At 38.6% G+C, this 27,628-nt stretch overlaps 1 protein-coding gene across 1 annotated transcript; it reads right to left on the bottom strand.

Annotated features, from left to right (window-relative positions):
- Nucleotides 1-885: 885 nt before the first annotated feature.
- On the bottom strand, nucleotides 886-27,390 carry LOC139726996 (serine/threonine-protein kinase Pink1, mitochondrial-like). The gene is made up of 9 exons (XM_071637980.1): nucleotides 26,977-27,390; nucleotides 24,131-24,451; nucleotides 23,031-23,134; nucleotides 13,954-14,127; nucleotides 10,912-11,078; nucleotides 10,079-10,209; nucleotides 7,739-7,963; nucleotides 5,094-5,222; nucleotides 886-1,155 (listed from the first exon to the last, which is right to left on the bottom strand). Exons 1-9 carry the CDS (start codon nucleotides 27,388-27,390, stop codon nucleotides 886-888), a joined length of 1,935 nt encoding a protein of 644 aa, XP_071494081.1.
- Between the last annotated feature and the right edge of the window lie 238 nt (nucleotides 27,391-27,628).

Below are 27,628 nucleotides of genomic sequence, written 5' to 3' on the forward strand. Positions count from 1 at the left end.
AACGCGAAAAGGCCTCGACACGAGGCTTCTCGACATTTTTTTGTTCAAGTTCATGCAACTTTTGAGACCAACTTCACGACATATGGAACGTACCTTTAGAGACACCCATTTATGTAACTGCATGTCATGACAAAATGAGTGCAATTTTTGTGATTTTGTGTATATTTCCTGTGAAAAACAGTGCTCTGCTATAAAACTCGTAAAAACCTGTTTACTTGCATTATTTATCACTTCAATTGTTGATCCTGCGCTGATTATGATACAAAAGTGGTCAGTGACAAGCAGAATCTGCTCCCCACCCCCCTCCTCCTAAGATTCAGCACAGGCAAAAAAAGTCCAGCCTAACTAGGGTTAAGATGCTAGGAAAGCTAAAACATTGACAGGAAACATTTTGATTTTATTAAATGATACTCAGGAAGGAACGTAATATAATTCTAGTTTTGTTGTAGGAATAGGTGTTATCAACAGCTTAAAAAAAAAAAATCTGTTCATTGCCATGCCCAGGTAAGCTGGAAAATAACATATGAAGCACCACATTCAGGACCGCAAAAGAAAAATATATCAAATAAAATGATAATAAGTTACTTCACCAAGTATTTTTCCCTCTGAATCCATTAAAAAAAAAAAACATCACATGCAATATATGAATGGATAAGATAAATCAATAAAAGATTTCTGTATCACTGTCATTGATTGCTTGCGGTACAATGGAGAGATGTTTTTGAGTTGCCTGGAAGTGACAGGTGTTTTGGCATTGTTTCATCGGGAGGTGTCGTGTATCTGGTTCTGACAACACACCCCCTCAAGGTTGGAGAAGGGGGTGGGGGGGAGGGGGAAGGATGGTGGGGAGGGGGAGAAACATAACGGTGGAGATCAGCTGGAGGGTCAGGCCAGTCCAGGCAGGCACGCAGACTCCCACATCGTCAACCTTGCGGCTGTTTCCCACGGTGCGCGGCAGTCCCTGGAGCAGCACTGGAAGTTGAAGGTCCTCTTGAAGGATGCCACAACACGATTGGCTGCGTCAAGGAGGTCCTCAGCATCCACACGCCTGAGAAACACGTGGAGTAGTTCCTCCTCACACTTACCATCTGGTACGCCAGCCAAATGGCTACTAGAACCCATCTCCTTACTTCGTAATAGTTGCGTCATAGCAACCTGGAAAATCGACAAGATTAAAGGGGCATTCCGGATGATTTTCATCATTTCACATCATGTAGTACATAAATCGACAGCTTCAAGCATAGATTTGTGGAAGTTATTGTGGTCCTTGAGCAGAGAAACCAATACTCTGAAAAATCTTAAACAAATTACACTGAACAGTGTTGATGACAGAGGAGCCTCACATATTTCAGAAATGTAGCCATGTAATTCCATTACAATACTGCTTGCTTAACAAGTTCACCTGTGTAGAATCTATGCATGCCTTCTTCTTTTATTCTGCTTCCTTGAGCCCCAACTCAGGCATTCTTATGGTGAGGCTGCCATGTCATCATCCTTGTTCACTGCAATTTGTTATGAATTTTGGAAACATTCTTATTCCTCATCCCAATCACTATAAATTCTCAAAATCTGTACTCAGTGTAACTAATTTATAGTTGTTCAAATGTAAAAGTCTGCCAATCATCCAGAGGTCTCCTTTAAAACAACAACAAAAAATGATTAATTTATAATTCATAGAAAATGATTACGTAGATCACTACTCCTCATGGTTTGAAATCAGTGCCTGATTATTGTGTGGTTGATTACTGAAAATGTTATTCTGCATAATTCCCAGAGAGTTCCATTAAATTTGTGTAATAAATTGCTTCATATTGAAGGGTACATATTTGATGATAAAATACGAGAATTATGGTAACGATACTGATAACTATTTAACCCTAAAAAGGCCGGGGGGGGGGGGGGGGGGGGGGGGGAGGTTTGAATCAACCCCCTTCAACATTTTTCATGACTACTCCACCACATGAAATTTTTTGACCGCGCCATTCGCTGACTTTTTACTTTCAAGTCTCGCACATCTTCTGACACCATTTTCGCGAAATCGTGCATACCGTTACGACGCTGCACCTTTCATACATGCCTGTCAGATCTAAAGTGGCTCAAAAAGTGATTTGTGTACCAGTATAAAGTCTATAGATGCAAATGGAGTTTTCTCATCTTATTCATAAAGATAAGATTATTTTCACTTTCATAGGCTGAAATCAATTAATATTAGCATAATTATGCTTAAAATAGGTTCTGTCATAAATTTTGCGAAAAAAAAATGATAAAAACAAAAGGTCGAAAAACAAGGAAATACATAAGAAATTAATAAAACAGTAAAATACATAAGCAGTTGATTTTGATACCAGATTTTTTTTCCACATACATTGTTAGGAATGCTTCAAAGAATGTTATCACCAAAAATTAGCCTTCCAGGACCTCTACTTTCTGATTTAGAGCAAAATGTATGCTTTTATGCACAATATATTAGCATAATAAATTATCATAATGAAAATTTCCATTTCTTTTTGTATAGTTTGGTAGATTATGCCACAGATAATAAAATGCCAGGCCTGGTTTGGGTTAATGCTGCTGCTGCTGTTGACAATGATGATACTACTACTACTACTAATAATAATAATGATTATAATAACAGTGTACTTATTGCACTCCCCATCCAATACACTTTTCAAATGCAAAATACAGATACAAGGGCACTGCAAAGAGCATCTTTTTGAAATGTAACTTTTAGATAACAACAAACAAATTGAAGCCTGTGCTGCAATGTCTATTCAATTTTCTAGTAAGTGTTCCTTTTCCATACTGGGTACCAAGCATCTTCTTTTTTTATTTTATTTTTTTTAACTTAAAGAGCATTCCACATAATTTCTCTTGAACTTTGGTACGGCATACTGTACTCTTCATTGATTAACCCTGAAAATTTGGCCATCTCGGCAACTATCTGAAAAAGAATTATCACACAGATGTCATTTCCTCAGAAAGTGTAATCTGCAACACAAATTCTTTACACTTTTGATTATTGGGTGTGAAAGCATATGCCCTCTATTCTACATCCTTTCAACAACAACAAAAAATAACCTTCAATTAATGTGTAGTAAGCTTCATATCGAGGTTAGGACCAAGGTGGTGAAAGCCGCTTAACCCTCTCAATCCTCGGGGAATTATGCTGCAGAAAATTCATTTCAACATTATTCAATTGACAACCATCAGTTTCACTGCATACCTCATTATGGAAAAATATTACATGGGACAGTTTAAACTTGATGAATTTGCTTGGAAATGCTTGGAAAAGAATACGTACCAAAACTTTCAAAGTTGAGAGAAAAGCATGCACTTTAGAGAGGAAATACAGGAAAAATAACAGTCTAAAAAGAAGGGGTGAAATCTTAAAAGCACAAAAGTGAAATAGTGATCAAAATCGGATTAAAATAATCAGGGAAGTTATGAAATTGTAAAATTTTGTTAATTTTCACTAAGCAGTTCTGGAACAGTCAATATGAATGCACGAACAGTGATCTGATGATGTCATTCCCTCCCAATCTGACAGACAGTGTACATAATGTCTTAAAATTTACAGGAATGCCCTAGTCTCAAATCCTGAAATACCGTATGTCCTCCACTCCACCCCCCCCCCCCCTAAAAAAGTAAATAAAACAGGACCCTCTGCAACGAAAACTTTAAAAATGAGGAATCAATCCGAATACAGTTTCAGGGAATGAAACTATAACTTATCAACCCACATATTACAGAAAACCCCATTCAATTTGCTTCAGTGGTCAAAGAGAAATAAGGATCTTCAGACAGCATGTCAGGAATCCCTTCCCTCCAAGTTTTGTCCATTGTGTCCACACATTAATATGCAGTTAAGAGAGCATCCAAGTGCTAAACTTTAAAGAAACATACCCATGACAAGCTTCACAATGATCTATATATCTCTGTGACCACTGAACCAAACTGAATAGGGTTTTCTACAAAATATAGGTAAGATGTTATATTTTTAGAACCTGAAATAGCATTCACTTTAATCATATTGAAAGTTGTCAATGCCGAAATTCAAATGTAATTTTTTTTTTTTTTTGGGGGGGGGGACATACTGTATAATAGCTGACTGATCATTTTGACAGTAGTCAGCAAAGAATAACATTATGTTTTACACTCAAATAGCATTGATTCAATTTGAATTTACTGTCAATTTTTTGTACACAATCAATGGAAAATCGTGAGGTGATTACATCATTACCTGACTCATTTGCTTATTCATATCAACTGTACCGGAACTGCTTTGCAGAAATTAGCCTTACACTATGTCATAACTTCCCTAATTTTTCTCTGATTTTGATCAAATTTTCACTGTTGTGCTTGTACAATTTTACTCTTTCTTATCAGACTAACTTATAACTGACATGGAATTCCCTTTTAAAACACCTCTTAAGTTTAAGATTCGACCATACATATTACCAATTATGTACATTCAAGAAGGCCACTAAAAATCCTGCAACTGAAAAAAAAAAATACATGGTGAACAGAGAGTTCAGATGATAGGGAGTACTTTAATCTAATTAATGAACCGATGATAACAAAAAGCAAAATACACTAAATGGGATACAGTATCCAACCACAGAAATGTGATTTTGGAGACAATGGGTTGCAAAGGCAAAAAAAGGGGCTGAACAGTACCTCCACACTACAGTGCACTCCTGTTTGAACAAACATGGTTCTATTAAAAAACATTTCATTAAAATGAATCAAAAATGTACGAAGAGGAATTGCTCTCTCAGAATATTATATTATCAAAAAAAAAAAATTCAACGTCGACTAGGCTGGCACACTTCACCTATTTTGCGTCCTCACATAAAATTGGGGTTTGCAACTTTTTGTTGGTTTTCTGACCAACAGTCACAAATGCTCACATGCTTTCAAGTTACTCCACTTTTGCTGGTCAACTTCTGTACATGATTTTGTGAGGAACAAATGACAATTTCTCAGTTGCAGACTCTGGTGAAAAGAGCGTCTTTCTTGTATATGTTTTCTCTCTTTACCCCCCCCCCCCCCCCCCCCCCCCCCCCCCCCCATTTTTCCTCAGAGCCACGTACCTTTAGAAGCCAGGAACTCAGCTCTCTCTCTGTAGAAGACTGACTCTGGCACAACCTAGCAAGACCACCAACAGGAGGTTGCCATAGAAACAGGTGCAAGATGTTGGCTGCAGTGTAGGGGGAGGGGCGCTGAGGGAAAACAGAAAGTTAATTTCAGATAGTTGCACAGAGTGTACCATCTTCCCTGACCTGTATATAATACAAGAGCAAACTATACTACTTTGCTTTACCACGTTCTTTCAAATGAACGTTTCTAGCATCAGGTTATTTTTATTGCGAACCATTGACAATTTGCCTTTCATCTTAGTAAATAAACATGATCATTCAGCGTTTTAGTGACGGCCAATATAAAACAAGTGCCAAATTGTGTCTCGCCCATTCGTGTACAAGAAATTAATATTTTTCCAACTCCCAAAAGTTCATTGACCCGCCTATGACCTTTGACCTTGTGATGACCTCCACCTCCCCAAGGGACATCTACCATCCAAGTTTGGTCACAAATGAACAAAGGGATCAAAAGTTATGAGCCATAATCAAAACGCGCCATAAAAACTTAACATTTGGCCCTAAAAGTTCGTTGACCCCTGTCTGTGACCTTTGACCTTGAGGTGCCCTTCATGTTGGGTAAAATGTGTAACTTTGTATAACCACTCTTCCCTCCAAGTTTGATTGAAATTGAAATCCTCAGTAGAGAGTTATTTAAGTTTTTGTAGCGTTACGGACGGACGGACGACCGACGGACGGGCGGACGGACGACGGATGGACAGACGCCGCAGGCAATCCCTTGGTCTCCCCACACCTCCAGTGGGCTCGACAAAAACTGAGAGCATACATTCTCTGGTTGGCTGATCCTGACTGCCGCAGAGATATTGGATCCACTAGAGTACCAAGCTTCAGCCCAGTAGCCAGTCACGGTTCTGATCCTTGTAGCAGCAGATATTGTGCATTCATTCTTCAACTTAAAGATTCTAGAGTCAAGATCTTTTTAATTCAATTCATTGCCAAGTAACCCTTCATGCATGAATCAAAATAAGCACTGCTAAGCTCTGTAGTCTAGTGGGTAAATGCCTGTCAAGCAGTCAGGAGGTCATCGATTTGAGTCAAACGCAAGTGCTTGGTATGTATGCCCATGATTTTGATAATCGTGGGCTACAACTAAAAGCCTGTCAGTACTAAAGATTCTGGATGGCCCTAGTGCCAAATGACGCTAATGCTAACTCTTGAAACAAAAATAAACAACATACATGAAAAAAAAATACAACAAAATAGAGATTTCTATCGAATCGAATTCTATCAAATTTCAATATCTGACACATATTTATACACCCATATATATTACATGCACACCACCTCTTAATGATAATTACGTAGTGTTGAGGTCAGGGAACAGGCTGAGATCGCTTTGATGTAGAACAAGTAGGTTCCTGGACTACTTTGTGCCTAGCTCGATTAGAATGTTGAATGGAGGGACATTGCTTAGATTGTAATATTTTGTTTTTGTAGTTTTGTGTTATAATTATCAAATCTGTATCATATCAAACATCAGATATATGTATATCATTATGATGTATGAGTGAATGAAGCTGTGTTTATCAATTACCCCATGGTTGGTTTGTTTGCTCACATGTTTCAAAGTCAGTGTATATTCTGTCATTTGACAAAAATTTTGCAGGGATATTTGGTCAAAGGCCAAAGGTTAAAGGGTGTGTACAGTTCTGGTCGAGGTGAAGATTTAGCTTTTAACGTTTTATGAGATATTCAGAAACCACTCTATGAAATGTCAAAGAGCATGCAGTTCTAAGGGGTATCAAAAGTTTATTCGATGAAAATCGGTTTTGAAATGGCTGAGATATCCAAAAACAAGGTGAAACAAAGAGATACTAATAAAGTTGGGGCATGTCACCTTTTATCATTAGCACTTTTTGGGATATCTCAGCCATTTGAAAACCAATTTTCATCATATAAACATTGAATCCTTCTTAAACTTACATGCTCTTTCATATTTCATAAGAGGCTTTCCATTATCTCACTTAGGAAAGTTCAAAACATGAATCCCTACCTCAACCAGTACTGTACAGTCCCTTTAAAGCCAAGTGAAAATATTAATTCAGGAGTATATAAAATGATTATGACCGTGGTGTGCTATACATTTTTGTCAAAACACATAAATTCACATTTTTGTACTTTCGCACACATGCACACACACACACACACACACACACACACACACGTATATAACCTTCAAGATTTTCATACAATCATTTATTTACATACAAACATGCATTTATTTGCATTGTTTAAATTTTTATATAGTTACCATCAATTGACACCCGTATATATTATATGCACACCACATCCAATACAATGTTGACTCATACAGATTAATATTTCTTCAATGTTTTGTATTTTTGACAATGATAGTGATGTTGTATTGCTGTATATCTTTTGTACGTCTATCATGTCTATGTATCTATGCTTTACGTGTGCTTTGTGAATGTATAATGTATAGATGTAACTGGGTATGCATGCAAACAAAACAAATGTCCAGAAACGGACAATAAAATTGAATTGAATTGAATTGAATTTTGAAAAAGCCAAACCCACTGGTTTGACTATGCAAATGTGACATGCCAATTATTACTCACATCACAAGGTGCCCTTTCCAAGAGCAGTTGGCAAACAAGCCTCAGTCCCATGTCTTCACTTTGGAGCTGGGGGAGGCTATGGCTGCTGTAGCCTGCACCATCAAGACCATCATAGAAGGGATTCTTCTGACCACATATCTCATAGATTAGTGCCCCGACAGCCCAGGAATCAGCTTTCAGGTAGTCATGGTAACAGATGTTTTTCTGTCTGTGTGCTTTTTTCACCTGAAAATGATGTATTAGATGTTGTGTTTATTCATTTAGCCTATCATTCCAAACACATGACATACAATTTTTTATTTCAAAGTTTACAGTTCAAAGTTTAAATTTATTTAAACAAACAGAGAAAATTATATAGAATGTATAAGCAGTGTATAATAAAATGAAGAAAACATATTTTTTTGTATTTTTTTAAATATAAACATATGCACAGTACAAATTAGATAAGGATGGGAATGGAAATGGAGGGTCCCACTAAAAAGCAAGGCTAGTACGATATGGGACCCTCAGAAAATACATGAGAACGAATAATGAATTAATGAACTACAAACAGATATGAAATAAAATCAAAGGAACCAATGTCAACTGACTTGAGATCAGATTAGGAAGGGAAAAAAAAGAGGAAAAGGAAAAAAAAATGAAACTACAACACGTGCCATCGTGGACACAAGCAAACTGGATTCCATGATGTGGGACTAATGATAAAATGCAACCTCAATTGAATACAGTCAAACCTGTCTATAGCGGCCACCTAAGGGAGACAAAAAAAGTGGCCGTTATAGACAGGTGACCGCTATAGACAGGTAATCCAACTGTGTGTGCATTGCTTACATACATGTATCATTGTTGCATCCTTACATGTACATGTATGTGTGTACGTATGCACACACCCTGTGTTTCATGTATTTAACCATGCCGGTGTATATATTGTTGCACAGAAGCATGTGCTTTGTCGTGAAGAAAGCTTAACACTAGTGCATTATTACAACTGAATGAGGGATGAATGCAGCGGTGGCGATCACTGAACGTTGCCCGCACAGCTACAAAGCAGAAAAACACGCTGAATTATCGGCTCGGCTACGGCTCCATCTGGTTTTTGGCCGCTATAGACAGGTTAAAATCTACCGAGGGAAACAACATTTGTGGCCGCTGACCGTGTTAGACAGGTGGCCGCTATACACAGGGTCTTTAAACAGGGCTTTTCTCTCGGGGAAGATTTTTCAGTGGCCGCTATAGACAGGTGGTCGCTATAGACAGGTGGCTGCTAAGGCAGGTTTGACTGTATATAGCAAAGAATTGTGTACATATACCGATAAGAATGCAGAAGAGCGCACATAAATGAATGAGAGAATAGACACAATGATATATACGGTACATAAGAGGAACATCTGAGGAGGACTTGGATTTGACAGATTATTTTTTCCCAATTAAAAGAAGAAAATGTTGTTGTTTTAAGAAAGAAGAGAGAGAGAGAGGAAATAGAGAAAATTATTTATATGTAATTGTTTACTGTTTATAGAACAATGTCTAGAAAAGCAGGGTTTGAGCCGAGCTCCTCAACGTGTGTGTCCGACATTGTGCTAAAAGAATTTTTCATGAAAAATACTCCCAACAAAACATCAAAGAACAATGCTCTACAAAATAGAATACAAAATATCATTCTAAAATATCATGTCATATGATCTGTTATATAACGCCTAAATACATCTTTGTCATTTTGATAGGTTGTTTGACATTGATCATTCGATCCATTTTACTATGACGTCATCATCCATGCAATTGTGGCTCCATTTACCATGCAATTTTGGATCCTTACGATTTATTCCATTGCACACACACCGAGAACCCGGCACACTACGCATAAAACACTTGCGTTAGCAGTGTGTGTGCGCAACAATGTGCTAGCGTAAAGTGCTCAGTGTACACTCTCTTGATCTCAGATTCTCTCGTTTCTAAGTTGAAAAAACATCAAATGACTAGGATCTATTTAAGGCATTACATAAAACAAATAATAAATGTTTTCCATTCGTGCAATGGACAGAATATTTCATTCGGTAAAAAGATGAAATCTTTGATCCATTCAACTCAGTTGCGCCTCGTTGAATGGATCATTTGATCTTTCACCCTCATGAAATATTCTGTCCATTGCACTTATAAACATTCATTATTTGAATACTATTTGCATTGTATGTTGAAATGCCAAATAAATGAATAAATAAAGAGCTGAGAGACCCAAAACAAATCGTCTTTTACCACTTCTACTATTATAGGAGAGAAAATTATCTTTTATGCCCCCCCCCCCCCCTTGCTGGTAATTTTATCTAAATCATTTTTTATTACCTCTGGCGCCATAAGGGCAATATTCCCTTGTCTGGCCCTGTCACCTTCTTGCACTCTCTGGGACAGCTGGTTCTGTGTACATGCTATGGCGCATCCAAAGTCAGCAATCACCACACGAGGGCTCTCTTCACCTGGCAAGATTTAAGCAATACAGGTCACAGTTGGACAAATTTGCTCTCAGCCAATAAGGCGCAAGGATATCAGTACCTTATAAAAGTTTGTCAGAAAAAATACCTGACTAAACACTTCACCCCACGGTCTTGAATCAAGACCATAATAACAGCGTAATTTTTATATCCTTAATCAGCTGCACTCACATCTTCTCTGGTAATACCCTGTATAATGGGGGAGACTTGCACATACAAAGGTGTGCTGTAACAGTACATGAGAAATTGTCTGGTAACATGAAGAAGAAGAAATTTCAGAATGCCAATTCTGTCTTTCCTTAGCACTTCCAAAATTTCTGACTTAAAAAGAAACTTAGGAAGAAACTAAGGAAGATTTTCAGAATACCACCCCAAGTCCTAATCTTGCTCATAGTGTTTTCTCGTAAGAATCTCAATCACAATCAGCAGAGCTCGAGTCTATTCAAAGCTTCTAAATAACATACCTTGGTACACTATGCATTGATGGGTGATGAGTGAATTCAGTAATTCCATAAGAAAAAGTGACTATTAACTGGATTGCTTTTTGCTTTGTTTTGCTTTGTTTTGTTTTGTTTTGTTTTGTATTCGTACATGTGGTACAACAGTTAAGAGGACACACAACCCAGAGAAACATAATGCCTCCTGCACCCTTTGGGGATAGAGATAAAAGATTTGTTATCTACTCACAACCATCAAAATCCACCAGAATGTTGTTGCTCTTCAGATCGCGATGAAAGATGCCCAGAGCGCCGAGATGCCCCACACCTTCCAGTATCTGAGCAGCGATCACCGCGGCAACATGATCCGAGACTGACCCTCGATCAGCCAGGTAGCTGCGCAGAGTTGATTTGTACCTGTTTTAGATACAAAAAGCAAACAACATTTTCTCACTTAGCCAAAATGTATTACACAGAGAGTCATCATATATAATATTCTGTGATTTCCTGCTTACGTTTCTGCATTGTACAGAGGCTGAATTTTCCTACTGTAGGTACATGTATGGCGCATGATCTGTGAACACAAGCCCTGCAAAGAAACAACATTTATTTTCTTCATATCACAACAAATATTTCGGAGCATGATTCCAATCAGCCAACACAGTGAGGTGTGTTTTTGTTGTTGTTATTGTTATGGTGGTAAAGGATGCAGGATTGACAATCAAACTAACTACAGTCCCAACCACAGACAGACAGGCTGGTGGTCAATTTGATTTATATCACATAAAATCTGCACGACATGCAGATTTCCCATACAAATAAAATGACACAGGCCATGTCAATAGGGCCAGCGGAGCGTTTCAAAAGTGGGGGGCCCACTTCCAGGTTTCATGAGCTAACAAGCACAAACAAACAAAAATTCAGCTCATCTCTCCCCTTCCCCTTCCAGGTTTCTTTGGCTGGAAAAAAAAAAAAAAAAAAAGGTCTTCACCTCATCTCTCCCCTTCCACTTCCGGGTTTTTTCGGCTGACAAGGAAAAAAAAAAAAGAAGGGGGTCTTCAGCGCAAAAACATAACGTTGCCGCGCTCACATTTCAAGATCTCTATTTCTTTTTAGTGCCACTAACATACTTCCGGGTTAAAGAAGGCAAGTGCCAAATTGTGTCTCGCCCATTCGCGTACAAGGAATTAATATTTTTTATAACTCCCAGAAGTTAATTGACCTGCTTATGACCTTTGACCTTGTGGTGACCTTGAACACCCCAAGGGACATTTACCATCCAGGTTTGGTCACAAACGGACAAAGGGATCAAAAGTAATGAGCCATAATCGAAACGCGCCATAAAAACTTAACATTGGGCCCTAAATATTTGTTGACCCCTTTCTGTGACCTTTGACCTTGTGACGACCTTTAACTCCCCAAGGGACATCTACCGTCCAAGTTTGGTCACAAATGGACATAGAGATCAAAAGTAATGAGCCACAATCAAAACGCGCCCTAAAAACATAACATTGGGCCCTAAAAGTTTGTTGACCCCTGTCTGTGACCTTTGACCTTGTGACGACCTTCACCTCCCCAAAGGACATCTTCCATCCAAGTTTGGTCACAAATGGACAAAGGGATCAAAAGTTATGAGCCATAAACGAACTGCGCCCTAAAAACTTAACATTGGGCCCTAAAAGTTCGTTGACCCCTGTCTGTGACCTTTGACCTTGTGGTAACCTTCAACTTCCCAAGTGACATCTACCATCACCCAAGTTTGATTGCCATTGTAGCAACATGTGCTGAGTTACGTGTGATAAGAGTCTTGCAAGTAAACTTTAACGTATGACCTCAAATGACCTTTGACCTTATCATGTGACCTCTTACGACACCATAACAGGAAGGTACCCCCAGTGCATCCATCACCTAAGTTTGATTGCCATTGTAGCAACATGTGTCGAGTTACGTGTGATAAGAGTCTTGCAAGTAAACTTTAACGTATGACCTCAAATGACCTTTGACCTTATCCTGTGACCTCCAACGGCACCATAACATGAAGGCACCCCCAGTGCATCTATGACCCAAGTTAGGTTGTAATCCAAGCAACTTATGTGAAGTCATTTGTCAAAAGAGAGTCTTGCAGGTAAACTTTAACATAGAAAAGAGAGTCTCGCACATACTCTTTAATATATGACCTCAAATGACCTTTGACATCATCACATGACCTCCAACAACACCATAACATGAAGATACCCCTAGTGCTTCTATCAACCAAGTGTGGCTGCCATTGCTGTAACAGTTGCCAAGTTATGCATCCAAAGAGAGTCTTGCAGTTAAACTTTAACATTTGTGACGGACGACGGACGGACGACGGACAGACGACGGACGGATGCCATTTGGATCCCTTAGTCTCGCCTTCACCTCCGGTGGGCGAGACAAAAAAGTGTGGGGGCCCAAAGTGATGACGTCTTATGTATTCCTTTGTATGGTGCACAAAAAGTGGGCCCCCTCCCCCCGCTTCCGGAAACTTGACTACCTTTCCAACAATGATTTTGTTCTTCCACAGGGATCAGTGAGTTCCACCCATACGTATGCATGCTGAATTCCCAATACCGTAGTATAGAAGCCTTTTGATACGTCATTGACCCTTAGCTGTGCGGCGTGCCTTGCCTTCATAAAATCCATAAAAACTTCTGAATCACTACCAACATTTAATCATCTGTTCCTTGTTTCATTCACTTTCAATTAAGAATTTGACCAGCCCCAAAACACGATACAGACACACAAACTGCAAAAGAATTATGGCAGACAAAAACATAACTACACTGCGCTCTGAAAAGCGAGTACCGGTAATCTTTAATATGATCACAGCTCAGCGAGGACACTGCTTGAAAACTAGAACCCACCATGGCAATCGTACATAGTTCCACATTTTGACCTTGGGTTCTCTGTTTTGTTCAGCCTATCCTCTCCAAACACATGGGCCCAAATTCACGAAGGTGGTACAATCTTTGTACATGGTTTAAACCATGGACAAAGACCGAAGTTTTGTACAGGTGTATGGGGCACCAAGTGTCGCATGGCCTATTTCGTTACAAAATCGGTCCATTTCGTCAACACAATGTTCATTTTGTTATGAAATGTTGTCATTTCATTACAAAATGATCATTTCGTCAACGAAATAGGCCATGGGACACTTGCCGCCTCATACAAAACTACCATATGGTCTTTGTCCATGGTTTAAACCATGGACAAAACTTGTACCACCTTCATGAATTCGAGCCAGTGAGGTGTTTGAATTGCGGCCTACCTCTTCATGATTATGTACATAGACCTGTCTGCTCCAGCGCCAAATGCATTCAGTCTCTTTGGCAAAGCCATGTCAAACAACTCCAAAGCATCGTGACGATTTGGGACGGTGACTGTATCCACAAAGGCTCCGTACATGTGGATGATATTCGGGTGGCCAGCGTTGCATGAACGTCTGCACAGAGAGAGAGAGGAATGTCACAAACCAGACACACGTACACAGCAGTCTGCACAAATATGCAATACAAATATAAACTGCGATACAATTCTACATGCATGACAAACTCATGGTTCAAAGAAAAGGCATGTTTTCATATTTTCACATGGGTGAAATGCTATACATAAATTTATGTAATACATGTATTTCTAATAGTGAAATTCTATGACAGGACTTGATATATACATAAAAGGGACAGCCAGCTAAGATTAATTTTTGTGTGTGTGATTCTCAAATGTAAGAGTTATATAAACATCAATCTAATTCTAGTCACTTCGATATTATGTCTAGACAAAATATTACATTGAAATGAAAGTCACTAGAAACTGTATTGATTGATACTCTCTTTAGAGTGTTTTTTCAAGTAGCATTAGTTGGAAATCTGTTTGCTTGTTTGTTTAATAACAGCCACAATATCAATGGGTAAAAAACTTTTTGAATCTTGTACCCTTCCTTGTACCCTACCTTTGCACTACAGTCAATTCTGCATAAGTCGACTTAGTCAACTCTGCGGCTAAGTCGATGAATGTAGAATGTCTGAATATTACATTCGTAGCCTGATGTGTTATTCCTCTGTACAAGCAAAAATTGAATGCCGTCTAAGTTGGTACATGTTCCTCAGTCCCAACTAGACCAACTTACGCAGAGTTGACTTATCTAAAGCAGAGTGACATTTGTTGAAACTTGACTAACTAGAGAAGCACTCTCAGAGCGCAGACCTCCACCAAGCAGCTAATTTCCAACAATGATTTTGTTCTTCCATAGATATCAGTGATTTTCACCCATACGTATGCATGCTGAATTCCCATTTTACTGTAGTATAATATAGAAGCCTTTTGTTATGTCATTGACCCTCAGCTGCGCGGCGCGCCTCGCCCTCGCAGAAACTAGAGCATGCACTTTAGTGCGCGTATGAAAATCTCAAAAAGTGCGCAGCTTGAACTCCCAAGTTCATTGACCCTACCTGCCAAAATATCGAAAATCCTTCATAAAATCCATAAAAACTTCTAGATCACCACCAAAATTTAATCATCCGTTCCTTGTGTCATTCTCAACCTTTCCTGCAACTTTCATCCAAATCCGTTCACCACTTTTTGAGTTATTTTGCACACGGACGAACAAACAAATGGTACCCGGTAATGAAAACATAACCTCCTCCCTTGGCGGAGGTAATTATTATGAAAATACCCAAAGTAATAGGTTGAGATAAACACTTCATGTCTTGGTGTCGAACAAGCTTGATAGATGTGATGGATTAAGATATTGCTCTTTCACACCAAATTACTGCTATAACTGCCATTACAAATGCATAGCGCAACATGTCAACCCTCGTGTACATCTATTTTGAGTGCCAATTGGCAAAGAAACCCCCTTCAGTATTGTATGCAATGTCTAAAGTATCTGGCACAGGAAGGGTTAAAGACATGATTGAACTGGCATCATCATTACATATTAAGGAGCATATCAGTAGACCTCAGTATTAATGTTTACTATGTTAACAAACCATGGATTACTTTTAGTCTTCATCATTTCATCTGTACAGGACAATATGATGTAATAATAGTCTGGTAGGAATGGGGGGTCCCCATGCACCCCCCGAACACATTTTTTTAACTTACTTTTTTGTAACCCTTAGGGTGTCTAGTTAATGAATTTTTTTGTTCCCAAGAAAAAATTGTGTCCCATGGGGGTCATTGGCGGCCAACTTGGCAGCCATCTTGGATTTTCAGGGAAAATCATTATTTTCCATAACTTTTGAACTACACAGCATAAAATTAGAAATAAAGCATTTCTTCAGGATAACTTGACACGAGGAATCGATTGCAATGGTTATTAACATGATTAAAGCAAGTTTGAAACAAGAAAAGCATAAAAGCATGCAAATTTCGGTGTCATTTTCACCGAAAAATACCCAAATAGTTTAACTTTTCAATTACACAACATACAGGGAAAAATAAAACAGTACTCCAGAGTTAATACGGCATGAGGAATCGTTTGAGATAGTTATTTACATGATTAAATCAAGTTACATACAAGAAAAGTCCAAAAATGCGAGGAAAACCAGTGTCGTTTACTCTAGAAATATTCCCAAGTAGTCCATATACATGTACATGACAATCTCATACCATCAAAGAGTGACTAACCACTTTTTCTTAACAGTCTGGTAGAAATGGGGGAGGGGTCCCATGCACCCTCCTTTTTCTATCCCTTAGGGTGTCTATTTGATGATTTTTTTTAAATTTCAAGTAAAAATCGTGTCACATGGGAGTTATTGGCGGCCATCTTGAATTTCCAAGGAAAATCATTAATTTCTATAACTTTTGAACTTTCCAACATACAAGGAATAATAAAACATTTCTTCAGGGTAAATGTGACATGAGGAATCGAGCGAGATGGTTATTTTCATGATTAAAAAACGTCTCATACAAGAAAAGTCCAAAATATGAAAAATTCTATATCGGTTACACCGAAAAGTACCCAAATAGTTGCTACATACATGACAAATTGTATACCTCACAAAGTGACTGACAACTTTGTCTTTTGATCATTGCCCAAATAGGCCTTTTTTGTTTTGTGTCAAAAACATTAAATAAAATCTGAAGAGAAAATTAATTTCAAGGATTGTTATCCCCTCACTTGGTGAAATCGAATAAGAATTTAAGCACTATGGTAATTCATATGCAACTACCCTTAAAAGGAGGTGACACGTGATAATGATGTTGATCACAACAAGTGAAAGCGACTAATGGACAAAGATAAAACTTGAACTGTAATTTAACATTCTTTGTGCGCGTTCAATTTCGTTTCATTGTGTATTACCTGTGTATATTGATTGGAAATGAAAATAAAAAAGCATACATGTGAACATGCATGCATGTGTGAAGTGAAGTGAACGTAGGAGGCCATTATCTTGAAAGATTCATGACACATGGTAGCATTTAATTACATGCGTTAAAACATCAACGGCATATAAGTAGACCTCTTCAACTGTCTTGACATAATTATAGGTTTTTTCTCTGTTTCATCCATTTTCAATGTATATCAGTCAATCGATCATATAATTTCTTGCATTACGTGTGGGGGGAATGTATCCTACAAACCGAGCTTTTTAGCATTCCTCCCCATTTCCAACATTTTCGTATACTTACAATTTTTCTGTAAACTTATCCTTTATTTTATATTATGGTGAAATATATGTACTGTATTCAATTTCTGTAATATATTTATATGTTTTTGTTGGAAATGAAAAATAAATGAATGAAATGAATGAATGAATGAATGAATGAATGAAATGAAAACGAGTTTGAGTTGGGATTTTTTCAAGGAAACAATCACTGTGCCAAAATCTTGAGCCGATTTCAAAAATTTTGATGCCAAAATATTTTTAATTTATACTCAGGTTAAAAAAGCAATTCATTCAAATGTATTTGTTGAAAGCTTATTGTCCGAAAACAAAGAGACAATTTTCATTTGACAGCCGAAAATCTACCCTGTGAATAGGGACTGTAAATCAATGTGGATTGCTGCTACTTCAATTTAGAAATATTTGCATATGAATCGCTTTTGTGCTTATATCCTGTATACATTCAATTCAAGTTCACATTGATTGGAATTAAGTTTTTTTTCGAATTCGGTGAAAAGTTGTCTGATACAAGACACAATATTCAAGCTACTTTCAAAAGACAAAATGATATTTTAAATGGGTTAGTCAAATACCGATTAGTGATTGGCTGAACACAGTCACGTGATGGAGGTACATTCGATATGTTCGCCCATGGGCGAACATTCTTGTAATGTTCTTCCATGGGAAAACATTTTCACGTAACAAATGACAGAATTAAGGCCTAGGACCACACCACACTTATAACCTCCCTCAGTAGCATTTCAAACCCTTCGGGTGGAATATTGGGTATGTTCCCTCCGCCGCCAGTCATCATCTATATATTTTAACATCTGTGACATGTGTATATGCTTTCCATGAAGTACGGAATTAACGTATATTGAAAAAATAAAGAAACACAATATGACTTCACTTTCCTAAAGGTATTCTGAATTCTCATCCTGTGTAACTGTACAAACCACAGAAGCGGTTATGCGATATATCAGCTTTTAATTTCACACTTCTTTAATTTCTTGTCATCATCAAAACGATCATTGTAATCAATGTCTGGCTCCTCTTCTTCATCCTCCTTCATCTCCTCAGTAATTGTCTGAAGCAAGTCAATGAGGGAGGTCGGAAAGAAAGGGCCACTTGACCACACTGGCTCCATCATAACAAAGGCTATCTTCTGCTATCCTTGCCCAGGTTCAAAGTGGTCATAGAGCATCAGAAGATTGGTTGGTCAGCTCTCTTTAAGATGGCAAGGCAAAGGGTCACACATTTAATGTGTGGGATAAAGTTGTCTCTGCAAGGTGGGTTCATGAAGAAATCCACATTGGAGTTTGTCGTCATTTGTTCGCCCTCTCCCATCATTTACTTTGGATGATGCTGCTGTAAATAGACTTCTCCAGCTCTTATGGTCATACCATGCAAGGAGGTTTATATGAGAGAAGCCATACCTCCTTGGTCATACATTAGGCATGTGAATGCTCCAATGTCTTCTGTCACCTCTTATTGGCTCTACAGACCACCCATCACCAAGATTTAAGTGGGGGATAAAAACATTGGCACATTTTAAAGTCATGTTCTAAGATTTCAGCAGTGTTCATTATAATGTAATATTGAACATTTTACCACATTTCAGTAAAATATTGCAGAAATCATAATGTCATATCCTACTCTCACCTGAATGCTGTGTGTTACATGGGGTGGCTTTGTAGATTTGTTAATAGGGGGTCCGACTTTGCCCCTACTCTTGAAGGCACTTGTTACATCTTCCCCTGTAAACACATGTAGTCCAAGTATATTGTGGTACAGTAGCCAGCTCCCTTTGATTCTGTATGCCAGTTCAACGACATTCACAATCTGGCAATGCTCGACAGTCCATTTATCAAGAGAGATAGTGAGGGTGACGGAGTAAGCATGGTGCAAGAAGATCAAGAAAGTGCCTGTGTCTGGTTTCCTTACCACTGCTGCTTTGCACCCAAGCTTAATAGTGGAATACTCGAGGTAGGGCGCTACCCTGGTGTCCTTCTCCTGGTTAGACAGCAGCTCATGGACAGAGCTTTTTGTCCCCTGGGATGATTGGGTGAACAAAAAGAATGTAACAGGAATCACTTAAGCTTCATAGAATGTGATTTCTGTTATACATTCCTTTTGTTTACACAATGTCATGTTCCAGGAGACAATGGTGCAATATCCATGAGTGACTGTCTAACCAGTATAAGGAGACGGACACCAGGGTCGTGCTCTATCTCAAGTGCGCTGCTAAGCTTGGATACAAGGTAGCTTTGGCGAGGAATACAGACACACATTTTCTTGATCCCCTTGGTCCATGCTTAATCCATTCTACAATGTAGTATCTTTCTTAATAAACGGACGGTCACGTATTGCCAGGTTGTGAATGTCAATTAACTTGCATATAGAATCAACGGGAGCTCATTACTGTACCAAAATACTTGGACTGTATAAATGTTTTCACCGGGGAAGATGTAACAATTAAAGTGCCTTCATGGGTTGGGAAAAGTTGGACTCCTAAAGAATCTACAAAGCCACCCATATAGCATTCAGGTGAGAGTTGTTTGATATGATGATTTCAGAAGTATTTCACTGAAATCTAATAAGTTGCTCAGTATCATATCATATTAAAGACTACTGAAATCTTAGAATACGACTTTACAATATGCCAAGTTGAGTGTTTTTTCCTCACAAATCTTGGTGATGGGTGGTCTGTGGAGCCAGAGGTGACAGATGACATTGAAGCATTCACATGCCTAAAATGTATAGCAAGGCCCGGGAGAAGTCTATTATAATGGCGTTCGCAGCATCATGCTGAAACAGATGGTGGGACAGGGCGAGCAACTGATGACCAAATACAAGGTGGATTTCTCCTTGCTCCCACCTGGCAGAGGCAACCTTATTTCACACTTTCAATGTGTGAACGACGGGTACCACCTTGCCATCTTCAAGCGATCTGACTAGCCAATCTTCTGGTGCGCTACCTCGTTCATCCTGGACAAAGGTGGCAGAAGACAGCCTTCGGTATCATGGATCCGGTGTGGCCAAGTGGCCCTATCCTTCCCCTTCCCTCATTGACTTGCTTCAGAAAGTTACTGCGTAGACAGAGGAGGATGAAGAGGAGGAGCCAGATATTGATTACAATGATCGTATTGATGATGACTGGAAATTACAGTAGTGTAAAACCAGAAGCTAACATATCGCTTACCGCATCTGTGGTTTGTATGATACACAGGATGAGAATTCAGAATACTTTAGACAAAGTAAAGTCATATTGTCTTACTTTTTTCGATATGCGTTAATTCCATTATACTTTATATGTATGAAAAACCAAAGCGGCAAATATATATACATATATATATATATAATATTTATATAATATGTATATATATATATATATATATATATATATATATATTTATATTATATATATAATATAAATAAATATATATATATATATATATATATATATATATATATATATATTATACATATAGAGTGGATTTCTGGCTGTCAAGTTAAATTTTTTTTTTCAGACAGGAAGGCTTTAAACAAATACGTTTGAATGAACCATTTTTAACTTAATCTTAAATAAGTTTTAATGATAACAATCTGTCACCTAAATTGGTGAAACCGACAGAGCATTTTGGCACAGTGATTTCCTTTATAGAAATACCCTTACTCAAACTCTTCAAATACAAAATTAAATGAAATAAAAGATGCACACAAAAAGTGTTCAATTATATTTTAGGTTTGAATTTTGTTGATTAGTCACTTTCACATGTTGTGATCAAAATTTTTATGTTCACCTCTTTTGATCTGCTATTTTCGGGGTATCTGCATATGAATTGCCATCGTGCTTACATTTTTCATTTGATTTCAACAAATGAGGCGTCAAAATGCTTAGAGTTGCATGTTGCATCTTTTTTTTTTAATATACAAAACACCATATTTGAGCTATGATCTAAAGACAAAGTGCTAAGTCATTTTTTTTAGGTAGTCTGTCATGTATGTATACGGATTTGGGGTAGTCTACAGTGTAATGACACCAAATTTTTCGTATTTTGGCCTTTCTTGTATCAAACTTGCTTTAATCATATAAATAACCATCTCAATCGATTTCTCATGACACAGTTACCCTGAAGAAATGTTATATTTATCTCTGTATGTTGTAAAGTTTAAAAGTTACAGAATTTACTGACTTTCCTCTCAAATCAAAAATGGCCGCCAATGACTCCCCCCCCCCCCATGTTTAATTGGAAACAAAAAAAAAACAAAAACAAATAGACATCCTGAGGGGTGCATGGGGATCCCCCATTCCTACAAGACTATTAAGACTTTAGTGGTTAGTCAATCATATGAGGTATATTATAATTGTCATGTATGTATATGGACTATTTGGGCAATTTCCAGAGTAAACGACACTGTTTTTTTTTCGCATTTTTGGATTTTTCATGTATCATACTTGTTTTAATCATGCAAATAACCATCTCAATTGATTCCTCATGCCAAATTTACCCTGGAGATATTATTAACATGTCCTTGTATGTTGGAAAGTTCAAAAGTTATAGAAATTAATGCTATTCCTCGCATATCCAAGATGGCTGCCAATGACCCCCATGTGACATGATTTTTACTTGTAAACAAAAAAAAAATCAAATAGACACCCTAAGCGATACAAAAATGAGGGTGCATGGGGACCCCCCCCCCCCCCCATTCCTGCCAGACTGTTAAGAAAAAGTAGTTAGTCTACTCTTAGGAGGTATGAGATTGTCATGTATATGTATATGTCCTACTTGGGAATATTTCTAGAGTAAACGACACTGGTTTTCCTCGCATTTTTGGACTTTTCTTGTATGTAACTTGATTTAATCATGTAAATATCTATCTCAAACGATTCCTCGTGCCGTATTAACTCTGGAGTACTGTTTTATTTATTTATTTGTATGTTGTGTAATTGAAAAGTTAAACTATTTGGGTATTTTTCGGCGAAAATGACACCGAAATTTGCATATTTTTAGGCTTTTCTTGTTTCAAACTTGCTTTAGTCATGTAAATAATCATTGCAATCGATTCCTCGTATCACATTTACCCTGAAGAAATGCTTTATTTCTAATTTTATGCTGTGTAGTTCCAAAGTTATAGAAAATAATGATTTTCCCTGAAAATCCAAGATGGCTGCCAAGATGGCCGCCAATGACCCCCATGGGACACGATTTTTTCTTGGGAACAAAAAAACTCATTAACTAGACACCCTAAGGGTTACAAAAAAGTAAGTTAAAAAAATGTGTTGGGGGGTGCATGGGGACCCCCCATTCCTACCAGACTATAAGGGGAGTTCAAGAAAACAACAAATAATCTCTAAAATCTTATGCTTTTTAACTGAAAAACAGGTTAAGCTTTCTCATAAAGTAAGGGGTGATGAACACTCATACTCATGTCCCTGTACTGACAAGTTGCTATGTTGGTCCAATTCAGTTTTGAAACTTAACTAAAGTAATGAAAGCGATGTTGGTTTTTATTAGAATTTTTCCTGCGTGCTTTCCCACACACAAGTTATTTAAGTTAAAAAAAATTTAAAAAAAAACTTGACAACAGGGACAGTATTGTTGTGGAAGCACCTATCAAAGGTGCCAGGATTTATCATAACAGATTTTCAACACAGCAATTCCAACCTACTGACTGTCTTTCAAAGACTGAGTGACCTCTAACCTCAGCCTGGATTGTCAGTGCATGACCATACCTGTTTCCAAACTGTCCTTTCAGCAACAAGAGAGGGAGTTGTTCTGCTTGAAACTCAGACATGATTTCAGCTGGAGTTGAGCTTATGTCGTAATTGAACATCATCTTCACACATCCACATGGGGAAGAAGGGAGAGGGAAAGAGAGATGAGGGAAAATCATTCAGATACGCATTTTAGGAACATAATTTTCACATTACTGAACTACTTATAAAACGAAAGTGGTGCTGTACATGTAGATATCCTATAATCAATGACAAGTAGGCTTTGCTTTAAGCACTTGCTTCTATGTCTTTTTCTTTTACTTTGTATGGCACAATATGTGACCGTAAATCACAAAACCAACAAAAAGTCGCGCCCCTTGATTTTACATGAGAACTCAAAAAAGGTGAAACAAGTCAACCAAAACGATTTTAAGTTTTTTATATTTTCTATAAGAGCTAGACTTCGTCTACATTATTCTTAAGTTTGGGATCATAAAATAAATGGGAAAGTGTTTTCTAGCAGTTTTTCTACAACCAGTTCTTGTAAGTAGTGTGATCAGGTGCGTCTTACAGGTCCCTTTTCATTTCTTGAAAATCCTTTGCACACTCTTCACTTTCAACTCTAATAACTTTTGAAAGGATAATGCTACTGCTTTGAAAGTTTGTATTGATCATGAACAGAATGTGTTAATAGAGCACACTCAATTTCAGCTTAATCTGATAATCCCTTTATTGTTGTTGCTCCAGTGGTTTACATCCTGTTTTTGTCCTATTGTAGAGCCTCTTTTCTCAGTTCACACTTTTCCAGAGTGTGTGCTTTCTTTCCAATATTTAGATAGGTTAGGAGAGTCCATTTGAATTGAGAGTCTGCTCTTTCAGAATCTGCCCTTAACTAAAAATCCATGTCTGGCGACTTTTTGTTGGTTTTGTGATGCAGGGTCACATATGCCCAGTTGATGCTATTTGCTGACTGTTGTTAGTCACCTTAGCAAACCATGACAGTACTTGCCATGGTATAGTGTTACTCCTAAGGAGGTCAGCACTGTTCACCATGATGAAACGACATGACGTCCTAGGCTCTATAAGGAAAAGAATGATGGAGAGAGAGGGGTGGTCACCTTTATGGCCAAGCTGCACTCTTCCTCATCGCAGACTGCCAACTCATCTGACACCTCTCGCCCGAGTTGTCGCGAATCTTCTCCAATTCTTTCACCCTCTTCCACGAAGTCGACCGATCCAGCTCCTCTTCCACCATCTTCATCTTCTCCATCGAGGGAATCATCCCCCTCCTTCAGCTTGGCAGCATAGACGACCCCCTCGGAGCCTTTGGCGAGGATGCGCTCCGAGACAGCGTAGCCAGTGATTGCCTCGGGGAAGAAGCCTGGTCCTGGGACATCATCAGATGGTTCTGGTCTCTTGCCAGCATTTCTGAAGACAGTCTGGGAACAGAGCAGGGGTATACTGCATTGACCATCATGGCAGTGCAATCAACGCGAGATGAATATATGAAATAAATACAAATGATGTGAAGCCATGAAACTTGCAAAAGGGGAACCACAGCATTTTCACTTTCACCCTCAATCATGAGAGCTCTCAGTTTTCTTGACAAACACAAGTATAGCAAATGTGCCAACTACAATCTCTGGAAATGAAGGATGAAAACAAATCTGTCACGGGCATAAAAGGATTGATTTCAAAAGTTTTTTTTTCTGAGTAATGTTGGAAATGAGGTAAGCATTACTCTTAATGACTTGCTCTTAACAACTACTGTATGAGCTGAAATTTTCGCGGTGGTTTTATTTTCGCGAATTTCGCGAATCGCCTTTAAACCGCGAAAATAACAACGCGCTAATAACTAAGTTCAGTTAGACCCTCGCAACCGCGAAATTAACAAGTGAAAATGTCCTCCAAGTAGCAATTCGCGAAAATATCTGTACACGAAAATTTCAGCTCGTACAGTAGTTAGATCTACTGAGTCTGAATAGTTTTATATCTGGAATGAGAGAGAGAGATAGTATTAAACAACTCCAACCTTTTCTCCTTAAAGAGGAAGTCCAGATGATTTTCATAATTTCACATTGTGTTGTACAGAAATCAAAAGCTCATTGTATGGTAGGGGTACCACCTATCGGCAGGGTACCTTCCCATCGGCACCCTGCGTATCATGGCTGTTTGCGTATAGAACGAAAAGGTACGCGCGGGATTAAGTGTCATTAGCTATAAAAACAATAAAAACGAAGAAACGAAAATCAAACTCAAAAACAAACTAACAAACCAAACTAAAAACGTTTCAATTACACATCCGCTCAGTAACGACGCATGGCTGTGAAATTCACGTGTATTACCTATGGAGGGGAGGGGGTGCCGATCGCTAGGTACCCTTTTTAGCTGCGCGAAGAAAACGGAACGCACGCACTAAAATTGCGCTATTTTAAAACGGAGATTCATAATCAATGAGACGGTCACGACATTCAAAACTGCAGTATTTATGGCATATTTGAGGTAAGAATTAGGCGAATTTGTGTTATATTTTTAGAATAATCAAGCTACAGATCCTTAGGGTGACGATAGGTGGTACCCCCAACCCTACATTGTATGGATTTGTGGAATTTATTATGGTCCTTGAGCAGAGAACATACTCTGAACCCCCCCCCCCCCAAGAAATTCAATTAGATGTCTACAATTGAACAAGGATGATATTGATGATATGGGAGGCTCAGAGATTTTATGCAACTGTCAATGTTATTCATTCTGGATCTGGATCTGGATGTAATACAGTGTAGGACCTTTCGGTATTACTATAAGGCACCGGGTGAGAGAGGGCACATTGCACTTTAGTCGAATCGAAGATGACTTTTCTCAATTATTATAATAAATTACTTCTTGCTTTTTAATCTGTTTACCTGCTATCATATGTAGACTAGAATGTATTTATGCTCTTTTCTTTTGATGTTTTGTTCTGCTTCCTTCAGTATCCAATCTAGACAGAAAGATCCGTCTGTCCGGAGGACTCTTTTATATTTTGCCATTAACGCTGTCCTCCGTAGACAGACGGAAGGTACCATTACCCATTGCTGTGTGGATATTCTTAACCACTGTCTCTATGGAAAACTGGGTGAGGTACCTCACCCTTCTCGATTGCGTCTAATTCACGGCCCTAGGTCGGCAAATTTAAGCTTGTATAGTTAACTATTCAAGAATAGACTACACTCACCAGATCAATAAATAATCCAACATTTCGGTAGAATTTTCAACGTAAAACACACATCAACCAGCCCGTCGCGTCGTCACGTTCAAACTGTAGAAACATACAGTATGAATCTATTAGCCAATCACATGCGAGGTAGTTTCTACGTGTTTTTTTTACTAAACACGTACCTCGCATGTGATTGGTTTACAGATTCAAAATGGCGACTTACTGCTAGCGAACGGCGATGTTGCGATATGGATAAAATTTCTGCAAAATAACCGAGTTACTGAGAGTATTTCGATTGCACAATGTGAGATATTAACCCCAAATATTGCTGCATAATGTGTCATGTCATGTCAAACTTGTTTGAATGTAAAATAGCTGTCTGAAATTTGGTTTATCGTAACGTTTGATCTGTGCGCGTTGCTCCACACAAGAGCTGGGATCATTGACTTCGGTCTGTATATGGAGGGGATCCGTGAAGCCAGACGCAGTCTCCGCGGAACATTCCCCGACGGACAGATACAGACCGATCTTTCGGTCAATATCCAATCATCCATTCTTATGTGAAGCTGCCACGCGTCATCATCCGGCTGCCTATCATTATCAATCTTGTTCAGTGTGATTTGCATAGACTATAGCCTAAGTTAGGTCTATAAATTTTGAAAACATTCTTATTCCTCATCTCAGTATAACCAATTTATAAATGTAGCTGTTTGAATGTAAACTGCTGATTTATTATCCCTCACTTCACCCTTTATCTAGAAAACTTACCCTAACAAGTTGCGTTGCTGTGTCAATGCCAAGTCCATGAAGACCAATGGCAATGTGGTCACCTTGTTCTACGTTTTCTTGGTTTCCACTCACAAACCCGACGGCGGCGCTGAACCCCAGAAGAAGAGGAATAGATCTGCTGCCGTTCGCCTGTGTGAACCACAGTCTCTGGCCCCCTCCGGACCGCCAGTATCGCGAGGCTCTGCTCACCAATGATGCGGAATTCTCGGCAAGCAACAAGTCTTGCGGAGCGTGGTTGGGGGAGAGATGTGGTCGCTTGGCGTGTTGTGCATGTGTGCTATCGCCAAGTGTACGCTGCCGTCGGACATTTTGTTCTCCTCCTTGTCGCTGGGCCCACAAAATCCGCCGTTTTGCTACTTGGACGAGGGCCTTCAGGCCCCGTCGAAGCGACATTGTTCTCTATAACAATGTGTTCAATTCCTAGCTTCCATATGATCACTTTTGTTGCTATAATTGAGTTTGCACCTCCATCTCCTTCGCGGATTTCTGCTAGTTGTTTACACTCGTAACAGTGCATCAGCGGAGTTGATGCTCGAATGTATGAAAAATGGCGTCATATTCTATTTCGGGAAACCCCCTCGACAATTTTTATATCGTAGAGGTCGCTAGACTTGTCTTCGGTGCAGGGCCT

Source organism: Diadema antillarum, unplaced genomic scaffold, assembly GCF_040938485.1.
Source record: "Diadema antillarum isolate AM-2024a unplaced genomic scaffold, OU_Dant_1.0 seq00000108_RagTag, whole genome shotgun sequence".
Taxonomy (NCBI): domain Eukaryota; kingdom Metazoa; phylum Echinodermata; class Echinoidea; order Diadematoida; family Diadematidae; genus Diadema; species Diadema antillarum.